General features: G+C 40.1%; 1 protein-coding gene across 1 annotated transcript; it reads left to right on the top strand.

Moving 5' to 3' along the window:
* Positions 1-14,103: 14,103 nt before the first annotated feature.
* On the top strand, positions 14,104-15,942 carry LOC134367772 (probable ATP-dependent RNA helicase DDX53; the record flags this gene model as incomplete). Its single annotated transcript, XM_063084479.1, has 1 exon — positions 14,104-15,942. A coding segment is annotated over exon 1 (1,839 nt), but the record flags the coding sequence as incomplete, so codon positions are not given.
* Between the last annotated feature and the right edge of the window lie 249 nt (positions 15,943-16,191).

Genomic DNA, 16,191 nt, shown 5'->3' with positions numbered 1-16,191 from the left:
CCATTTGCAACAACACAGATGAGCTTGGAGAAATATGTTGAGTGAAATAAGCAAAGCACAGAGGGATAAATACCACATGTACTCACTCATAAGTGGTTGCTAAGAGAGAAAGAAGGAACCAAAGAAAGATCACAGTGGTGTGTTGGACTTGCAGAGGGAGAGAACGTACCTAGGGATACAAAGTGGAGTGGAGGAAAGGGAGTTGGGTAGTGAAGTCGGGGATAATTGGGTGGGGGACATTGGGTATAATCGCAATTTGTACTAATGGGCATGCTGCCAGTATGGATCTAGCCATTACATTTTGGGCACGAGTAGTGACAGTCAGCTTTGTATCTCATGAATATTCATAATCAATGAAAAATGTACTGTGCAACCACAACAAAAGAAAAGCAAAAAGAATGTTTAATAGCATAAGGGAAAACAGATTATAAAATGACCTTGATTATTTTTAGAAAATTACATTGGCTTCAGTACTATGTTGAATAGGAGTGGTAAGAATGGAAATCCTTGTCTTGTTCCTGTTCTTAAAGGAAAAGCTTTCTGCATTTCCAGATTCATGATGACATTGGCACTAGGTTTGTCATATATGACTTTTATTGTGTTGAGATACTTTACTTCTTACCTAATTTGTTGAAAGCCTTTATTATGAAGGGATGTTGAATTTTGTGAAATGCTTTTTCTGCATCTGTTGAGATAATAATATGGTTTTTGTTGATTTGCACATGTTGAATCCCACTTGATCATAATCCCACTTGATCATAATCCCACTTGATCATGAATCCCACTTGATCAAGGTGTATAATCTTTCTGATGTGCTGTTATATTCTGTTTGCTAATGTCTTGTTGATAGTTTTTGTATCTATGTTCATCAAGGATATAAGCCTGTAGCTTTTTTGTTGTTGTTATGTCTCTGTCTGATTTGGGTATTATGGTGATGCTGGCCTCACAGAATGAGTTTGGGAGAACGGTCTTTGTTTCAATTTTTTGGAATAGTTTAAGGAGAATCGGTGTTAATTCCTCTTTAAAGGTTTGGTAGAATCCAGCAGTGAAGCCATCTGGTCCTGGGCTTCTCTTTGTTGGGAGAGTGTTGATTATTGCTTCAATCTCATTGCTCATTACTTACTGGTCTGTTCAATTTTAGTACTTCTTCTTGCTTCAGTATTGGTAGTTTATATGTGTCCAGAAATTTATCCATTTCCTCCAGATTTTCTTTTTTTTTTTCTTTATTTTATTTTATTTTATTTTTTTAAATTTTATTTTGTCGATATACATTGTAGCTGATTATTGCTCCCCATCACCAGAACCTCCCTCCCTTCTCCCTTCCCCCTCCCCCCAAACAAAGTCCTTTCTGTTTCCTTGTCGTATCAACTTCAAATAATTGTGGTTGTTATATCTTCTTCCCCCCCCCCCCCGGTTTGTGTGTGTCTGTGTGTGTGTGTGTGTGTGAATTTATTTATTAATTTTTAGCTCCCACCAATAAGTGAGAACATGTGGTATTTCTCTTTCTGTGCCTGACTTGTTTCACTTAATATAATTCTCTCAAGGTCCATCCATGTTGTTGCAAATGGCAGTATTTCATTCGTTTTTATAGCTGAGTAGTATTCCATTGTGTAGATGTACCACATTTTCCGTATCCACTCATCTGATGATGGGCATTTGGGCTGGTTCCAACTCTTGGCTATTGTAAAGAGTGCTGCGATAAACATTGGGGAACAGGTATAGCTTCGACTTGATGATTTCCATTCCTCTGGGTATATTCCCAACAGTGGGATAGCTGGGTCGTATGGCAGATCTATCTGCAATTGTTTGAGTAATCTCCATACCATTTTCCATAGAGGCTGCACCATTTTGCAGTCCCACCAACAATGTATGAGAGTTCCTTTTTCTCCGCAGCCTCGCCAGCATTTATTGTTCAGAGTCTTTTGGATTTTAGCCATCCTAACTGGGGTTAGATGGTATCTCAATGTGGTTTTGATTTGCATTTCCCGGATGCTGAGTGATGTTGAGCATTTTTTCATATGTCTGTTGGCCATTTGTATATCTTCCTTAGAGAAATGCCTACTTAGCTCTTTTGCCCATTTTTTAATTGGGTTGCTTGTTTTCTTCTTGTAAAGTTGTTTGAGTTCCTTATATATTCTGGATATTAATCCTTTGTCAGATGTATATTTTGCAAATATTTTCTCCCACTCTGTTGGTTGTCTTTTAACTCTGTTAATTGTTTCTTTTGCTGTGCAGAAGCTTTTTAGTTTGATATAATCCCATTTGTTTATTTTTCCTTTGGTTGCCCGTGCTTTTGGGGTCGTATTCATGAAGTCTGTGCCCAGTCCTATTTCCTGAAGTGTTTCTCCTATGTTTTCTTTAAGAAGTTTTATTGTTTCAGGGTGTATATTTAAATCCTTAATCCATTTTGAGTTGATTTTAGTATATGGTGAGAGGTATGGATCTAGTTTCATTCTCCTGCATATGGATATCCAGTTCTCCCAGCACCATTTGCTGAAGAGGCAGTCCCTTCCCCAGTGAATAGGCTTGGTGCCTTTGTCAAAGATCAGATGGCAGTAAGTGTGTGGGTTGATTTCTGGATTCTCTATTGTATTCCATTGGTCAGTGTGTCTGTTTTTATGCCAGTACCAAACTGTTTTGGTTATTATAGCTTTGTAATATAGCTTAAAGTCAGGTAGTGTTATGCTTCCAACTTTATTTTTTTTGCTGAGCATTGCTTTGGCTATGCGTGGTCTTTTAGTGTTCCATAGAAATGTCTGGAGAGTTCTTTCCATTTCTGACAAAATTGTCTTTGGAATTTTGATGGGGATTGCATTGAATTTGTATGTCACTTTGGGTAGTATGCACATTTTCACTATGTTGATTCTTCCAATCCAAGAGCATGGGATATCTTTCCATCACCTTGTATCCTCTCTAATTTCTCTCAGCAGTGGTTTGTAGTTCTCATTATAGAGATTTTTCACCTCCTTGGTTAACTCAATTCCTAAGTATTTTATTTTTTTGGTGGCTATTGTAAATGGGCAGGCTTTCTTGATTTCTCCTGCTGCATGTTCACTATTGGAGAAAAGAAATGCTACTGATTTTTGTGTGTTGATTTTGTATCCTGCTACTGTGCTGAAATCATGTATCAATTCCAACAGTTTTTTTGTAGAGGTTTAAGGCTGTTCGATATATAGGATCATGTCATCTGCAAACAGGGACAGTTTGACTTCATCTTTTCCAATCTGGATGCCCTTTATTTCCTTCTCTTCTCTGATTGCTCTGGCTAGTACTTCCAACACTATGTTGAATAGGAGTGGTGAGAGTGGGCATCCTTGTCTAGTTCCTGTTCTTAAAGGAAAAGCTTTCAACTTTTCCCCATTCAGGATGATATTGGCAGTGGGTTGGGCATATATGGCTTTAATTATGTTGAGATACTTTCTTTCCCTCTATACCTAACTTATAGAGGGTCTTCGTCAAGAATGAGTGCTGAACTTTATCAAATGCTTTTTCAGCATCTATAGAGATGATCACATGGTCCTTGTGTTTGAGTTTATTCATATGGTGTATCACATTTATTGATTTGCGTAGGTTGAACCAACCTTGCATCCCTGGGATGAATCCCACTTGATCGTGATGAATAATTTTTCGTATGTGTTGCTGTATTCTGTTTGCTAGTATTTTAGTGAGGATTTTTGCATCTATATTCATCAAGGATATCGGCCTGTAGTTTTCTTTTTTGGTTATATCTTTACCTGGTTTTGGTATCAGGATGATGTTTGCTTCATAGAATGAGTTTGGGAGATTTGCGTCCGTTTCAATCTTTTGGAATAGTTTGTAAAGAATCGGTGTCAATTCCTGTTTGAATGTTTGGTAAAATTCTGCTGTGAATCCATCTGGTCCTGGGCTTTTCTTTGTTGGGAGCCTTCTGATAACAGCTTCAATCTCCTTTATTGTTATTGGTCTGTTCAAATTTTCTACGTCTTCACGGTTCAGTTTTGGGAGCTTGTGTGTGTCTAGAAATTTATCCATTTCCTCCAGATTTTCAAATTTGTTGGCGTCTAGTTGTTTATAGTAGTCGCGAATGATTCCTTGTATTTCAGATGAATCAGTTGTAATATCGCCTTTTTCATTTCTAATTTTTGTTATTTGAGTCTTCTCTCTTCTTTTTTTTGTTAGCCATGCTAATGGTTTGTCAATTTTATTTATCTTTTCAAAAAACCAACTTTTTGATTCGTTGATCTTTTGAATGGTTTTTTGGTTTTCAATTTCATTCAGTTCTGCTCTGATCTTAATGATTTCTTTCCGTCTGCTAACTTTAGGTTTGGATTGTTCTTGTTTTTCTAGTTCTTTAAGGTGAAGTGTTAGTTTGTTCACTTGCCATCTTTCTATTCTTCTGAAGTGAGCGTTTAATGCAATAAATTTTCCCCTCAATACTGCTTTTGCAGTATCCCACAGGTTTTGGTATGATGTATCATTGTTTTCATTAGTTTCAATAAATTTTTTGATTTCCTGCTTGATTTCTTCTTGGACCCATATGTCATTAAGTAGAATGCTGTTTAATTTCCATGTGTTTGTATAGTTTCCAGAGTTTCGTTTGTTATTAATTTCTAGTTTTAATCCATTGTGGTCTGAGAAGATACATGGGATAATTCCAATTTCTTTTGAATTTATTGAGTCTTGATTTGTGACCTAATACGTGATCTATCCTGGAGAATGATCCATGTGCTGATGAGAAGAATGAATATTCTGAGATGGTTGGGTGGAATGTTCTGTAGATATCTGCCAATTCCAATTGGTCTAGAGTCTTGTTTAGATCTTGTGTTTCTCTACTGATTCTTTGCCTAGATGATCTGTCTAATATTGACAGTGGGGTGTTCAGGTCCCCTGCTATTATGGTATTAGTGTCTATTTCCTTCTTTATGTCTAATAGAGTTTGTTTTATAAATCTGGCTGCTCCAACATTGGGTGCGTACATATTTATGATTGTTATGTCTTCTTGATGGATCAGTCCTTTTATCATTAAGTAGTGTCCCTCATTGTCTCTTTTTATGGTTTTTACTTTAAAGTCTATTTTGTCAGATATAAGAATAGCTACTCCAGCTCGTTTTTCTTTTCTGTTTGCATGGTAAATCTTTTTCCAACCTTTCACTCTTAGTCTGTGTGAATCTTTATGGGTGAGGTGGGTCTCCTGTAGGCAGCATATAGTTGGGTCCTGCTTTTTGATCCAGTCAGCCAGTCTGTGTCTTTTGATTGGGGAATTTAAGCCTTTTACATTAAGAGTTGTTATCGAAAGGTGTTGATATATTCCTAGCATTTTATTGGTTGTTTGGTTGTCTTAGGTGTCTTTTGTTCCTTGCTTTCTGATTTACTGTTTGCTTTCTTTGTTTGGTGGTTCCTTAGGTTGTAGATAGTGTTTTTGTTAGCTTGTTTTCTCTTCATGAATGCCATTTTTATTATACTAGCAGGTTTAGAATTTTTCTTGGGTTTTAATGGCAGAGGTAGTTATTTTTTAGGAACCAAACCCAGTACTCCCTTGAGGATTTCTTGTAGGGGTGGTCGTGTGGTAGTGAAATCCCGCAGTTTTTGTTTGTCTGAGAAATATACTATTTGCCCCTCATTTCGGAAGGATAGCCTTGCAGGGTAGAGTATTCTTGGCTGGCAATCTTTGTCTTTTAGTATTTTGAAAATATCATCCCATTCCTTTCTAGATTTTAGGGTTTGTGATGAAAAGTCTGATGTTAGCTGATTGGGGCTCCCTTATAGGTGATTTGACGCTTCTCTCTTGCAGCTTTTAAGATTCTCTCTTTGTCTCTGAGTTTTGCCAATTTGACTATGACATGTCTTGGAGAAGGTCTTTTTGGGTTGAATACATTTGGAGATCGTTGAGCTTCCTGGATCTGAAGATCTGTGATTTTTCCTATACCTGGGAAGTTTTCTGCCACTATTTTGTTGAATATGTTTTCAATGGAATCTCCATTTTCCTCCCCTTCTGGAATACCCAAGACTCGGATATTTGATCGCTTATGGTTGTCTGATATCTCTCTCAGATTTTCTTCCATGTCCTTGATTCTTTTTTCTTTCTTTTTGTCTGCTTCTGTTATTTCAAACAGCCCATCTTCAAGTTCAGAGTTTCTCTCTTCAACTTTGACAAGCCTGCTGGTTAAACTTTCCGTTGTGTTTTTTATTTCGCTGAATAACTTCTTCAGTTCTGCAAGTTCTGCTACATTTTTTTTCAGGACATTGATTTCCTTGTATATTTCCTCTTTCAGATCCTGTATACTTTTCCTCATTTCATCATGATGTCTAGCTGAGTTTTCTTGTAGCTCATTCAGTTTCCTTAGAATTATCACTCGAAATTCCTTGTCAGTTATTTCAAGGGCTTCTTGTTCTATAGGATCTAGAGTTTGAGATTTATTAACTTTTGGTGGTGTACTTTCTTGATTTTTTGTATTTCTGGTATCTTTTTTTTGGTGTTTATTCATTGTGGCAGGGGGTTTCACAGTCCACCGGTTTGAGACTAATGACTAACTAGGATTTTGCTGTGGTTGCCAATTTGGTATGGCTCCCTCCGTGACTGCTCAGTTGGCCTCTAGTGCCTTGTGTGTGTGGTTGCCTCGGGTCTTGGGCTTTTCCGGGGAGCCACCTTTCTGGTCAGCTTGGACTCTGCTGGGCTGGTGGATCATGTAACACAGGGTGTGTGATCTCTGTTGAGCTTTCACTTCCTGTGCAGGACTTCACCCTGTTCCGTGTGCTCTGGCCCAGGCTGTTAGATCGTGCAGTGGTGACCCCACCGGGTATGTGGTTTCTGTCGAGTCTCCGCCTCCCTGGCCGCACGTCTCCCCACTCTGTGCGCATAGTGCTGGGCTGGGGCGTGTCTTCTGCAACCCTCGTCTGTCAGCTGGGCCTTCAAGACCCTGCTCAGCACCGCCTCGCCCAGGAAGTGTACCAGGTTTCTGCTAGGCACAGACGACCGGTCTCTCTGGGTGCCTTTGTAGCATTGTGTAGATCTTTCTCGGGTCTTGTTCACCTTTGTATCCCCCCCCGGTATAAGCCGAGTCTAGCGCCCGCCTGCAGCCTGCTCTCTGGCAGGTTCAAGCGGACCTGGGAACTCTTCTACCACACTATTCCCAACCAGAAATTCATTAGGCATTTTTCCAAACTGGTGGCCGCAGAGATGGTATCTGCCTCCCAGTAACAGGAAGTTTACCGGGCGCCAGAGTCCAGGGTGTGGTGGAGTGACAGTCGGCCCGCCCGTACTTCCTTGCCCTCCCAACACTGGCCGGGGACGCCCCACGGCACCAGCCCCACCAGAGAACTGCAGAGGAAGAGGGAGAGGAGGCCGGCCCGCAGGCTCCGGTAAGCCCCGCGCCAGGCCAAGCAAGTGGGAGGGCTCAGTGATGGCCGAGCTGGGCGGAGCTGCCCGCACCTGGGAAAATGGAGGCAGCACCGGGGCGGTGAGTGGCCTGGTGATGCAGGCGGGAGCCACGTGGGCATCCACCCCCCGAACAGATCTGTGCCAGGGATCACTCACAGTGCTGTGCCAGGTCGAGCGCTCACTCTGTCTCTGGTTTGCCGTCTTCCGTGTTCTCGGCAGCTGCCGCCTCGGGCTGTTCAGTCGCGGCGCGGCTCGGGCGCTCCCAGGAATCTTCTTTAATGCCGGCCTGAAACCTCGAATCCTGAATAGGGCAGTTGGCCGCCTTCAGCGCGGCCCCGGCCTCCGGGGTCCTGTCTGCATCCACAGCAGCCCTGGCGCCGTGTTCCCTGTTTTGAGACTCGCTTTTGCAGCTAAGAAACAGTTCTATTCCTGCTCCACACTTCAAAGCTGTTGCCTGTAAATGAGGCAGCCTCTCCTGCCGGGGGCAAAGTGGCGTTCAGCCCCCACGACCGGCCAGCAGCTGCAGTCCTCCCTTAAGAGATGGCAAGAGGAAGGTCCACAAGTTTCCTGGCTGCCTGAGGCCCAGTGGCCGCCTTTTCCACCTCAGCTACTCCACGCCAGCTGCCGCAGCCGCCGCCATCTTGAAACCCCCTGGGTTTATTTCTTCCCTCCAGATTTTCAAATTTGTTGGCACATATTTGTTTATAACAATCTCTAACTCTTCTCTGTATTTCCGTGGTATTGGTCATAATGTCTCATTTTTCATTTCTGATTTTTGGTATTTGGATCTCCTCTCTTCTTTTTTTAGTTAGTCTGGCCAATGACTTGTCTATTTTGTGTTTCTTTTCAAAAAAACACAACCTTTTGTTTCGTTGATTTTTTTGTACCATTCTTTTGGTCTCTATTTCATTTAGTTCTTCTCTGATTTTAATTACTTGTTTCTGTCGACTGCTTTTGGGATTAGATTGTTCTTGTTTTTCTAGTTCTTTGACATTTAAAGTTAGGTTGTTTATTTCTATTCTTTTGAATCAAGCACTTATTGCAATAAACTTCCCTCTTAGTACTGCTTTTGCAGTTTCCCATAGGTTTGGGTAAGTTGTGCTTGTGTTTTCATTTGTTTCAAGAATTTGTTTTGATTTCCTGCTTTATTTCTTCTTTGACTCATTGGTCATTCAAGAGCATGTTGTTTCATTTCTATAAGTTTGTATAGTTTCCAAAGTTTTGTTTGTTGGTAATTTCTAATTTTATTCTCATATATATACATATATTCACCATATATCAAAATCAACTCAAAATGGATTAAAGACTTATGTATTAGACCTGAAACCATAAAACTCCTAAAATAAGACAGAGAGGAAACACTTCAGGATGTAGGTCTGGACAAAGACTTTGTGAAAAAGATCTCAAAAGTACAAGCAACCAAAGAAAAGATAAACAAATGGGTTTATATCAAACTAAAAAACTCCTCCTGTACAGCAAAGGAAACAATCAACAGAGTGAAATCACAACCTACAGAATGGGAGAAAATATTTCCAAATTATACATCTGACAAAGGATTAATATCCAGAATATACAAGGAACTCAACAGTATACAAGAACTTAACAGTAAAACAAACAAACAAAAAATCCAATTAAAATATGGGCAAAGGAGCTGAATAGGCATTTCTCAAAGGAAGACATACAAATGGCCAACAGGTACATGAAAAAATGCTCAACATCACTGAAATGTAAATCAAAATCACATTGAGATATCCTTTCACCCCAGTTAGGCAGGCTATTATCAAAATGACAGAGAATACCAAATGTCGGCTAGGATATGGAGAAAGCAGAATGCCCCTACAGTGCTGGTGGAACTGTAAATTAGTACAGCCACTATGGAAAACAGTATGGAGGTTTCTCAAACAGCTACAGATAAAACTATCCTATGATCCAGCAATGCCACTACTGAGTGTATACCCAAAAGAATGGAAATCATCATGTCAAAGGGATGCCTGCTCTCCCTTGTTCATCGCAGCTCTATTTATAATAGACAAGATATGGAACCAACCTAAATGTCCATCAGCGGATGACTGGATGGGAAAATGGGGTATACACAATAGAATACTACTCAGCCATAAAAAAGAATGAAATTTTGCCATTCACAGCAACATGAATGAGCTTAAAGAAAAATGTTAAGTGAAATGAGACAGGCACAGAAAGAGAAATACTGCAAGTCCTTACTCATAAGCTGGAGGGAGGGTGGGAGGAGAGAAGGCAGGAAGGCTTCCCTGAACTTTCCCCCAAGGCCACATTGGGTTTTCTTTCCCCTGAAAGTTTAACATCCTTCTATCTCTCATCTCATACCTCCTCTAGTGACAGATCAGACCTAACTCCCTTATAGGCCTTTACCTCAAGTTTCCATCCACCCAGACCTCCCTCCAGCCTGTAACCATGAGTAACAACTCATAGCACCCTGACTTGTGTTTGCTAATTGTCTTAGTCTGTTCAAGCTGCTATAAGAAAACACCACAGACTAGGTTGCTTATAAACAGTAGAAATGTATTTCTCACAGCTCTGGAGACTGGGAAGTCCAAGATCAAATCACCAGCAGACTCAGTGTTTGGTGAGGGCCTGCTTCTTGGTTCACAGCAGTCTTTTCACTGTAGCCTCACATGGCAGAAAGGGCAAGGCGTCTCTCTTGAGCCTCTTTTATAAGGGCATTAATCCCATTCATGAGGGCTCTGCCCTCATGACCTAATCACCTCCCAAAGGCCCCACCTCCTCATACCATCATCTTGGAGGTTAGGGTTTCACCATATGAAATTTGGGGGGACACAAACATTCAGACCATACTAATGTTCTAGATCAATGCTTATAAGTACTTAGGTTTCATATACCAGTAACATTTCAAAGCCTAAACTTGCCACTGGCACTAGTTTTACACTCTTCCTTGCCCTAGGAAAAATCTTTTAAAATTACTTGTTATCTTCATTCCATTTTTAAAAGGATATTTTACAAAAAATAAAAGGCCATAATGTTAAAATAAAATAAAAAATTTAAATTGAATGAATTTATATTTGTGAAAAAAAAAATTATCCTTTGTTTTTCATTTTGATGTGGACCAGAGGAAATTCTATTGGGGAAATCCTTGGACAGGCATTTGGTGACCTCCGTAGTTGTCTCTCAACACCTTTGATTCCTATACCATGGATAATTGACACTGGGGGAGTTCCTACTACGAACCAACTTCTGTATCTTTATATGTGTCTCTATGTGTGTATGGGATAGCTATTAGCATGCTATTCTACAGATAGCAAAACTAAGGCATAATAAGTTTGGAACTTGCTCAAGGACTCACAGAAAATAAGTGGTGGAAGTGAGATTTGAACCCAGTTATTTAGGCTCCAGTGTTCTTGACTGCTATCCCACACCGCTGCAACTTCTTTCAACTCTATGGTATGAGTATGGTTCTATGCACAAAATAAACACACCAGTATGTGCAATGATCATGGTAGTTTTTGCCATAATATATCACATCTTCTGAACAGAGTAATGGCCCGACATATGAAGAGTCTTCAAAAGGTTCATGAAAAGATTCATATTATCTTTTATATTTTAATTCTATTTTCCTATCAACTTTTTGAAGTACACTCACATATCATCCCAAGAAGACTATTTCTGAAAAGGGTATTTATAAATTGTAAAGTGCTGTATGGATGTAAAATCTGCTATAATTAGTATAATTATCAACACCAACTAGAATTAAAAAAGTCAAGTTTTTCTTAGGTCATCAAAGAAGGTTTATTAAATAAAACACTATTTCTAAGGGAATCCCATCTACAATATTTTAGGCCAGCAGAATTAACTAATTTATAGGAGAGTTTGTGGAAATTAGAGTTATTGAAAATTAGCCCAATTCACTGCCTGCAGTATTTTACTACCTTGCTGTTGCCTACAAGGTCCTAGGAACCACCCTAAACAAAACGTTGGGTTGTCTTAAACACATTCTTGTCATTCCTTACATCACCTTTCTTCTTACCTTGAGACAAACTTTACCTAACCTTTACCAGAAACTCAATCCCTTCATTCTTTGTCTCTCTGCCCAACAAGAACCTCTTAGCCAGTTACTTCACTCGAAAGCATCTGACAACATCGCACTTTTGTGTTTTTTCAAGAGCATGGTAATAAAGTACCATGATAAGCCACAGGGGTTTATATTGAGTGGGAACATTTCAGACACAAGGGACAAAACTACTGTAGAGATACTTGAAGAAAAGAATGTTATACTGGTGGCCCTTAATTAGATAACAACCAATTTTTCCAACTGATAAGGTCCATCATAGGTGGTAATGAATGACACTGAAGGCACAATCCCTCTCTGTACTTGCGATACCCATAAAAGTCTCCTATCAGTTCTGTATGATCCCAGTAATTCACCACAATGGATTTCACCTTAAAGTGCACTGCTCTCTACTTAAATTTTACAGCTACCCCTCTCCCAATAACATGACCTTCCTTCACTTCACTTTCAAGGCTTCTTCTATTCTTCCATATCACTCACATAAAACAACAGTAAAAGCTAGTCACCTTATAGCAAAGGAATACAAGCCCCTGTCCACAAGTCAAGGAATGGTTCTGGGTTTATATCTCAACATAAATGCATTATTGAAAAACTGATGGTATAAATTCACTAGTTTAGTTAATAGTAACACACTAATAGTGATTTCCTATATTTGACAAATAGATCACGGTAATGTGAGATGATAAGATTAGAAGAAACAAACAGGTTGAGGGGTATATGGGAACCCCCCTATACTATCTGTGTGACTGTTCTGTAAATTTGAAAGTAATCCAAAGAATAAGTTTATTCTAAAAATTGATGAGGAGGTCCATTGGCCAATTCCTTTGGGAAACTTTCAGTTAAGAAATTAATTATCTCAATGCTTGTAATTATCAGAGCTTTGGGACTATCTATTAAGCATGGTAACTTTATCAGAGGGAATGTATGGTGCTGCATTTTCCAAACATATTTGGACAGAACCCTTTTTTCTTTCTTCAAAAAGTTTCTTTCCAGAAAAGTGCTGACATAGAGAAAGTTTTTCCCAACGTGTTACAGACTCTTATCTTATACTGGACCATGTTCAAATTTTAATCAGCATCTTTGTCTGAAGAGAGAAAGAAGCCATGAACATTAAATTGGCAGAAGATTTGAAACTAGGGATAATATGATGGATGAGAAAATAATCACTAAAATTAAACTTAATAGGCTACGTCAATTGACCAAACTTAATGGGATGAATATAAAAGGATAAACATAGAGTTTACTTTTAGTTAAACAAATTAAAAACAAAAAATCAACAGAGTAAGTTCAGGATGAAGAAGAACGGACTTAAGTGCCCATTATGTTACTACGAACAGCTTTGTGTCTCAGGAGATCTTAGGTCAACTTAGTAGAACTGCCATGCTCGGTGAAGAGGCCCTAAAAGTACTTTTATGGTAAGGCCATTTCTGCAGATCTTTTTTTTTTTTTTTTTTAAGATCTATGTGCTGCATAAGAAAAGGTCCTCATTGAGACATTTCCAAAGCAGAGGGAACAGGATGATGTGGATCTGGGAAACTATGTCATAGCAAGAAATGTTGAAGAAACTCAAATGTTACCCTGATGAACAAACATCCTAACGGGATTTGACAGTGGTCCTTACATACACAGGGATACAAGGAGAATGAAATCTATTCTGTGTAACTTCAGAAGTCAGAAGAAGGATCTAAGGAAGCAAGTGGAAGCACATCATCTCTGTGACCATTAAACAGCCTCACAAAAGAATGAACATCCTTGAAATGAAGTGAGCTTCCTGCCTCTGGGATTGTTCAAATAGAAGCTGGATGCCCAGCTGTCCAGATTGCTGCCAGGTTGTCTTCTGCATTATACCTGATAAATGACTTCTACAGAACCTTCTAGTGCTAAGATCTCAGAATATATGAAACCACAGGGAAAGGGAAAAAATTAAGAGGCACCGAGAAGAATGACAAACCGCTGAAAACACCCCCAAAGGTCCCTCAGGCCGCACTCTGCCTCTCTTCTAACCATCATCCCTGTGATAATATCTGGAAACTGCCTGGACAAGTGCTGGGGTTTAGCTGAAAAATCAGAGGCAAAATGCCATCCCTGAGTATGTACCTGAGAGACCATTGATGGTATAATTTAATTTACACTAGAGGGCAGGGGAGTGATGAATTCCTCTAGACCAAGTATTGTTGATACTCCAAAAGAAATTTACCAAAACAAATAAACACATAAACACACAAGTATACAAACAAATAAGTTAATTTTTTAGAACTCTATTTTTTTCTCCTATGGAAATAATGGGCCTATAAAAAGTTCAATGTGTACAAATTTAAGGCCTGCTTCAAGGTTGCCCCCAAGCTGAGCCAGAACTATCATGACGAGAGTGAGAGCGAGCTGGACACTCAGGTCACAAAAGTTAGGAAGGCGCTCTCTCAGGGTCCTGTAATTGCTGGCAGGGTCAGCCCCTGAGAGGGAGTGCCTCTTTAAATGTACGTCACAGCCACCTGCTTACATCACACTAGTCCCGGCCCCGTGATTGGTCAGGCATTCAACGCCCCTCCCCTCTGCAGCCTCAAACACTGGTTGCTTAGGTAACAGCCGCTTCAAAGCCTGCAGAGTGGGAGGCGGCAGACCAGACCTTCTCGCATCTCCTGACCGTATGTAGGCCAGAAGCTGGCACCGACACTACCTCTACCCTACAATGTCCCGGGTCCCGGACTGGAAGAGGGCAGAGCGTAGTCCAGGAGCTCCTGGGGCCAGCTGCGATGACAGAGGTGGCAGAGGCAGCAGTTGGAATGGCCCCTCAGGCGGTTTGGGGCCTAGAGCCGCAGGCTCCCATGAACCACCACTCTGCTTTAGACTGGAGAACCACCTGGTTGGCTCAGTCATTGGTCGTGGTGGGTCAAAAATAAAAGACCTACAGCGTTCGACAAACACTAAAATACAGATAAAAAAGGGGGACTGCGAAGCAGTAGTGAAAATTTTTGGCAGCAAAGATATGAAAGCAAAGGCCAAGGCAGCTATAGATACTCTTATTAAAAGACAAGAAAGGTACCGTTCAGAATCGGATGTGGATAATGCTGCGTCCCAACCTCCTGTTGGGAGAGACGTAAGCACAGTTAACGTTGTCAGAGAAGCTCCGCCATTGATGGATTTGGATCGTATTAAGGCAGAAGCCGTGGCGTGGGAAAAAAGAAAGTGGGCAGATTTACCACCAATTAAGAAAGACTTTTACACAGAATCCAAAGCTACAAGCTCCATGTCTAAAGAACAGGTAGACAAGTGGAGGAAAGAAAATTACAACGTAATGTGTGATGACTTGAAAGATGGTGAGAAGCGTCCCATCCCTAATCCAGCTTGTGAATTTGAGGACGCTTTCCGTCCGTACACAGAACTTATGAAAAGCATAACAAGGGCGGGTTTTCAAAAACCAACACCAATTCAGGCACAGGCATGGCCCATTGCCTTAAAAGGAGTAGATCTTATAGGAGTTGCCCAAACTGGCACAGGCAAAACATTGTCCTACTTAATGCCTGGGTTTATTCATCTTGATGGTCAACCGATATCTAGAGAACAAAGGAATGGACCTGGCATGCTAGTCCTCACTCCCACCAGAGAATTAGCTCTTCAGGTGGAAGCTGAATGTTCTAAATATTCATATAAAGGTCTGAAAAGTATTTGTATACATGGTGGTAGAAATAGAGAAGGACAAATTCAAGGCATTACCAAAAGTGTAGATATCATTATTGCAACTCCTGGAAGACTGAATGACCTGCAAATGAATAAGTTTGTTGACCTACGAAGCATAACCTACTTGGTCTTAGATGAGGCAGATAAAATGCTACATCTGGGGCTTGAGCACCAGATTAAGAAAATTTTGTTAGATGTGCGCCCAGATCGGCAGACTGTTATGACAAGTGCAACTTGGCCAGATTCTGTCCGTAGACTTGCACAGTCTTATTTGAAAGAGCCTATGATTGTTTATGTTGGCACTCTGGATCTAGTTGCTGTAAACACAGTGAAGCAAAATATAATCGTTACCACAGAAGCAGAAAAACGAGCTCTTATCCAAGAATTCCTAGAGAATATGTCACCAAAAGACAAAGTCATAGTGTTTGTCAACCGAAAACTTGTTGTTGATGACTTATCAAGTGATTTTGGTATCCAAGGCCTCCCTGTGCAATCACTACATGGTGACAGAGAGCTATGTGATCGAGAGGAAGCATTAGAAGACTTTAAAAGTGGAAAAGTGAAGATATTGATTACAACTGATTTAGTATCCCGAGGACTTGATGTTAACGATATCACACACGTATATAATTATGATTTCCCACAAAACATTGAAGAATATATCCACAGAGTAGGACGTACTGGACGAGCAGGAAAGACTGGAACGTCAATTTCCCTTATCACTCAAGATAATTCAAAGATTGCCAATGAATTGATTCAAATTCTGAAAAGAGCAAATCAGAGTGTCCCAGAAGATCTTGTAGCGATGGCCAAGCGATACAACTTCCATAAACAAAAAAAGGGGACACAGAAAAAAGACCAGGAAAATCTTGAGGAAAACCCAAGAAGAATTATGTTTACATTGAAAAGTTGTACCAGCTACGGGAAGATTTAAGGCATGTTGAACATACACAGTATTCAAGATACATAAGAAAGTTATTGGAAACATACTGGCAGTTTGAAGACATAACTGATTCTTAAATAACTCTAAGCTTTCAATACTGTGTATGTTCTTTAATAAAAAAATGTTTTTAAAATGAGAGCATGAGATACTTTGTGG

This window comes from Cynocephalus volans, chromosome X, assembly GCF_027409185.1.
Source record: "Cynocephalus volans isolate mCynVol1 chromosome X, mCynVol1.pri, whole genome shotgun sequence".
Lineage (NCBI taxonomy): Eukaryota > Metazoa > Chordata > Mammalia > Dermoptera > Cynocephalidae > Cynocephalus > Cynocephalus volans.
The sequence above is the reverse complement of the archived record's forward strand: the minus strand, read 5'-3'. Positions and strand labels throughout refer to the sequence as shown.